This window comes from Anopheles coustani, chromosome 2 (assembly GCF_943734705.1).
Source record: "Anopheles coustani chromosome 2, idAnoCousDA_361_x.2, whole genome shotgun sequence".
Classification (NCBI taxonomy): Eukaryota; Metazoa; Arthropoda; class Insecta; order Diptera; family Culicidae; genus Anopheles; species Anopheles coustani.
The window spans coordinates 88145808-88149436 of NC_071289.1; the positions used below are offsets into that span (position 1 = coordinate 88145808).

The window sequence follows — 3629 nt, forward strand, 5'->3', positions numbered from 1 at the left end:
TTCAAACGATGGCCGGTAAAGCATTCAGAATTAGAAGCAATATACAATCAATAGAAATTACCACTGCATTTAAGTGTATTACGCCTATTATTTTCGAACCACATTTAGATGTTGGGAAAATCACATGTCGATCAACTGTCTCTTTGAATATTCAACTACTGGTATAATACCGGTTCGATAACTTTTAATTACCGTTTCGATGACCGTCAAAATGTCAAATCATAGACTGTCAAACAGATGTTCATCAAATGTAAACAAACATGGAAAACATGAGTACATAGTCCAATTGGCCGGCATGATTTGCATTATACAAAAGTACAGAAATTGAAGTAAAATTAAATCAATAATGGTGGTAGAACCAGGCTCCTAATGAATGAGTTGGTTTAATTTACACGTGGCCAGGGGATCCCAATGTTAAAGACTTTGTTTCTTATGTTATCATTAAGTAAAAGAAGTGAAAAAATATAGTTTGTGTAACAAGTTACAGCCGGCCTGCAACTCGTTCGTACTAATTGTGACAAACCAATTGAAAACCGTCGAAAATCTGGTCAAATTCTAATTATGCACATCAGAGTACAGTAACTGCATGTAATTCCGCTGTGAGGTGGCGTAATAACTTTTTCCGCGAACCGATCATCTTCGCGGCCGCGACCAAATACACGTGTGTGTGGTGGAAAGCTTCTTTTCTCATAACATCTTCGCGAGACACGCGGTTAACATCACGCCACCGACACCGCAGGCGATCAGTCTTGCGACGGAGTTTGCCGCATCCGGACGGAATCGTCTTCACTAAGCCGCCTACTGGAAGAGCATCTGGACATTGTCGCCCACCGACACTTGGAGCTTCTTTTGCTGCCCACTGAAAACTGGCTTGTTCGCAGTGCGTGGATCCGAGTCCGGTCCTACGGAGATACCGATAATCCGGGTGACATAACGCACGATTCCGTAACCTCGAAGCCATCCTCGCTCGCTTCCGGAGACACATCGAGAGGAAAAGCCTTCGTCAACCTTCACGACACGGCCGCTAACCGGACACGGTCGCGTAGATATTATCAATCGAATCTCGAAGTCATCGTTTGAACACGTGTGTTATGTAACGTGGCTGAAGACCGATATCAGGAAAGGCCAACCGAATACCGATAGCCAAACGGAAGACCTCTGCGAGTGCGTTTTAGTAAGCGAGTGTGTGTGCGTAAGTGTATGACCGTAATTCGGACCACAACGGCGTGTCTTCGTTGCCCACAGTGGAATCCGGTTTCCGACAGTGACCTACTAAACGGCCCGGTACGCAGCTAACGGGGCTTCCTCGCGAGTTTTCCGTACGCCAGCTGGAAAGAAAACGCGCACAGGAGCAATCTTCCCCGCCGAAGACGAACGGCGCAACGAAGAGAAAACAGAAACGCGATCGAAACGCAAGAAAGCGTCGATTTTGGTGTGATCGCCGTCCGAGCGAAGCAGCAAAAAAAGAAAGTTAAGCTGTCCGCCCGAGGGGGATAGTCAGCGTGGAGAAAGTTTCCTGCGCCAGTTCAGTGTGTGCCACCGTGCCAGAAAGATGAGCAGCAGCAACGCAGCAGGCCACTGGCCCGAACGGGTTGGAATCAGGGGGATGGAGATCGTGTTTCCGTCGCAATTTGTCGAACAGACGGAACTGGAGGCGTTCGACGGTGTGTCGGCGGGCAAGTACACAGTCGGGCTGGGCCAGCAGCGGATGGGCTTCTGCTCCGACCGGGAGGACATCAACTCGCTGTGCCTTACGGCCGTGCGGAACCTGCTCGATCGCCAGGCGGTCCCGCTCCATCAGATCGGTCGCCTCGAGGTCGGCACCGAGACGATCGTGGACAAATCGAAGAGTGTTAAGTCGGTGCTGATGCAACTGTTCGAACCGGCCGGCGTCACCGACCTGGAGGGAATCGACACGACGAACGCGTGCTACGGTGGAACTGCCGCGCTGCTGAACGCGATCAACTGGATCGAGTCGTCGAGCTGGGATGGCCGGCTCGCGTTGGTCGTATGTGGCGATATTGCCGTGTACGCACAAGGGACGGCCCGACCGACCGGAGGAGCCGGTGCTGTGGCCATGCTGATCGGACCCAACGCACCACTCTGCTTCGATCGGGGACTGCGGGCGTCGTACATGAAGCACGCGTATGACTTCTACAAACCAGACCTCAGCTCGGAGTATCCCGTCGTCGACGGGAAGCTCTCGATCCAGTGCTACCTAAGTGCCCTCGACGCGTGCTACCAGCTGTACGGCAAGAAGTTTGCCCAGCGTCACCCGGACGTCGTCGCTCCCGTCACGCTCGACACGTTCGGCGCGTTCATTTTCCACAGCCCCTACGGCAAGCTGGTACAGAAATCACTCGCTCGAGTTGGCTTGAACGATTTCGTCCTCACGCCCCCCGAACAGCGCGCCAAACTGTTCCCCGGGCAGGCCGAACAGTTCGCCAACGTCCGCCTGGAGGACACCTACTTCGATCGGGACGTGGAGAAAGCCTTCATGACGCAGTACGCAGCAGTTTTTGAGGCGAAAACGAAACGCTCGCTTCATCTGGCGAGTCAGATCGGCAACATGTACACACCCTCGGTGTACAGCTGCCTCGTGTCGCTGCTGATCGGTTCCGACGTGGACGAACTTCTCGGCAAGCGAGTCGGTGTGTTCTCGTACGGTTCCGGGCTTGCCTCGTCGATGTACTCGATCAGCATCACCACCGACCGTGAGCAGCTGGCCGAGTTCAAGCAACATCTCAACTACGTCCAGCCGCTGCTCGAACGCCGCACCAAGGTCGCACCGGCCGAATTCACCGAAATGATGGCGGTCCGGGAGAAGAACAACCACGCGGCACCGTACGAACCGACCGGCTCGGTAGAGGTACTCTTCCCCGGCACGTACTACCTGAAATCGGTCGACTCGATGCACCGGCGAACGTACGAGCGGGTTCCACCAGAGCAACCCTCCTCCTGAGGTGCCCTGCGCCAACGGACGACAACGACTACCACATCCCCCCTCCCCTTTTATAACCTATCACTTCCTTCATCGATGGTGCCGCACGCTCCAAGAGCGTGGCACGCTGCCACGGGCGGTTGACAACAGGACGGAAGGCGTCCACGTGGCTTTGCTTTTTTTTACACTGTACCTCACAGTTTGGTAGATCGTTTACCAGTAGAACAGTAGTGGTTAGTTAGCATGTTAGGAGAATATCCATGATGATTACCCGTTGCGCCCGGGTACCGGGACATTGGACAGCTTATCTCTGTTGATCCGAATGGAAACCATTCGGTTTTGCTCTTTTTCCCTGTTTTTTATCCTCCCCTTCTGCATGTATGTCCTTGTTCCCCGATGTTCTTTTGTTAATGTTAGTATTATTCATTTGCTTTTTTTTCTAATTTGTATTTTTACCTAATAAAATCGAAAGACAAAATGTATGGTGAACTGAAAACAAACACACGGCTAGCGTATTCTTTCATTCAATCGTACTGCACGCCAAACTGAAAGAAATCAAAACCGCACACGCAGCAGAGGGTCTGTAAACTTGTTCATCTTGCCAACGGCTGTATGGCACCATTTTTCACACATTTCAGTGGAAAAAGATGAGCCCTGCGGGTGCCGTCGTTCGCCGTCGGTTCTGGCC

General features: G+C 52.2%; 1 protein-coding gene across 2 annotated transcripts; it reads left to right on the top strand.

The window, feature by feature from the left end:
• Nucleotides 1-347: 347 nt before the first annotated feature.
• LOC131266418 (hydroxymethylglutaryl-CoA synthase 1) lies at nt 348-3425 on the top strand. Of its 2 annotated transcripts, XM_058268933.1 has the most exons (2): nt 348-2931; nt 3192-3425. In XM_058268933.1, the coding sequence occupies exons 1-2, from the start codon at nt 1553-1555 to the stop codon at nt 3256-3258; spliced, it is 1446 nt and encodes a 481-aa protein (XP_058124916.1). In that variant the 5' UTR covers nt 348-1552; the 3' UTR covers nt 3259-3425. The 2 variants fall into 2 exon arrangements, with proteins under 2 accessions (XP_058124916.1, XP_058124917.1); XM_058268934.1 differs by having other exon boundaries at nt 348-3425.
• The last annotated feature ends 204 nt before the right edge of the window (nt 3426-3629 follow it).

Bases quoted from the DNA above. Each gene is read 5' to 3' on its own strand.
- LOC131266418 (XM_058268933.1), top strand. From the start codon at position 1,553: ATGAGCAGCAGCAACGCAGCAGGCCACTGGCCCGAACGGGTTGGAATC. The intron at 2,932-3,191 runs GCGGGTTCCACC...TTAGCATGTTAG, and splicing joins ATGCACCGGCGAACGTACGA to GAGAATATCCATGATGATTA.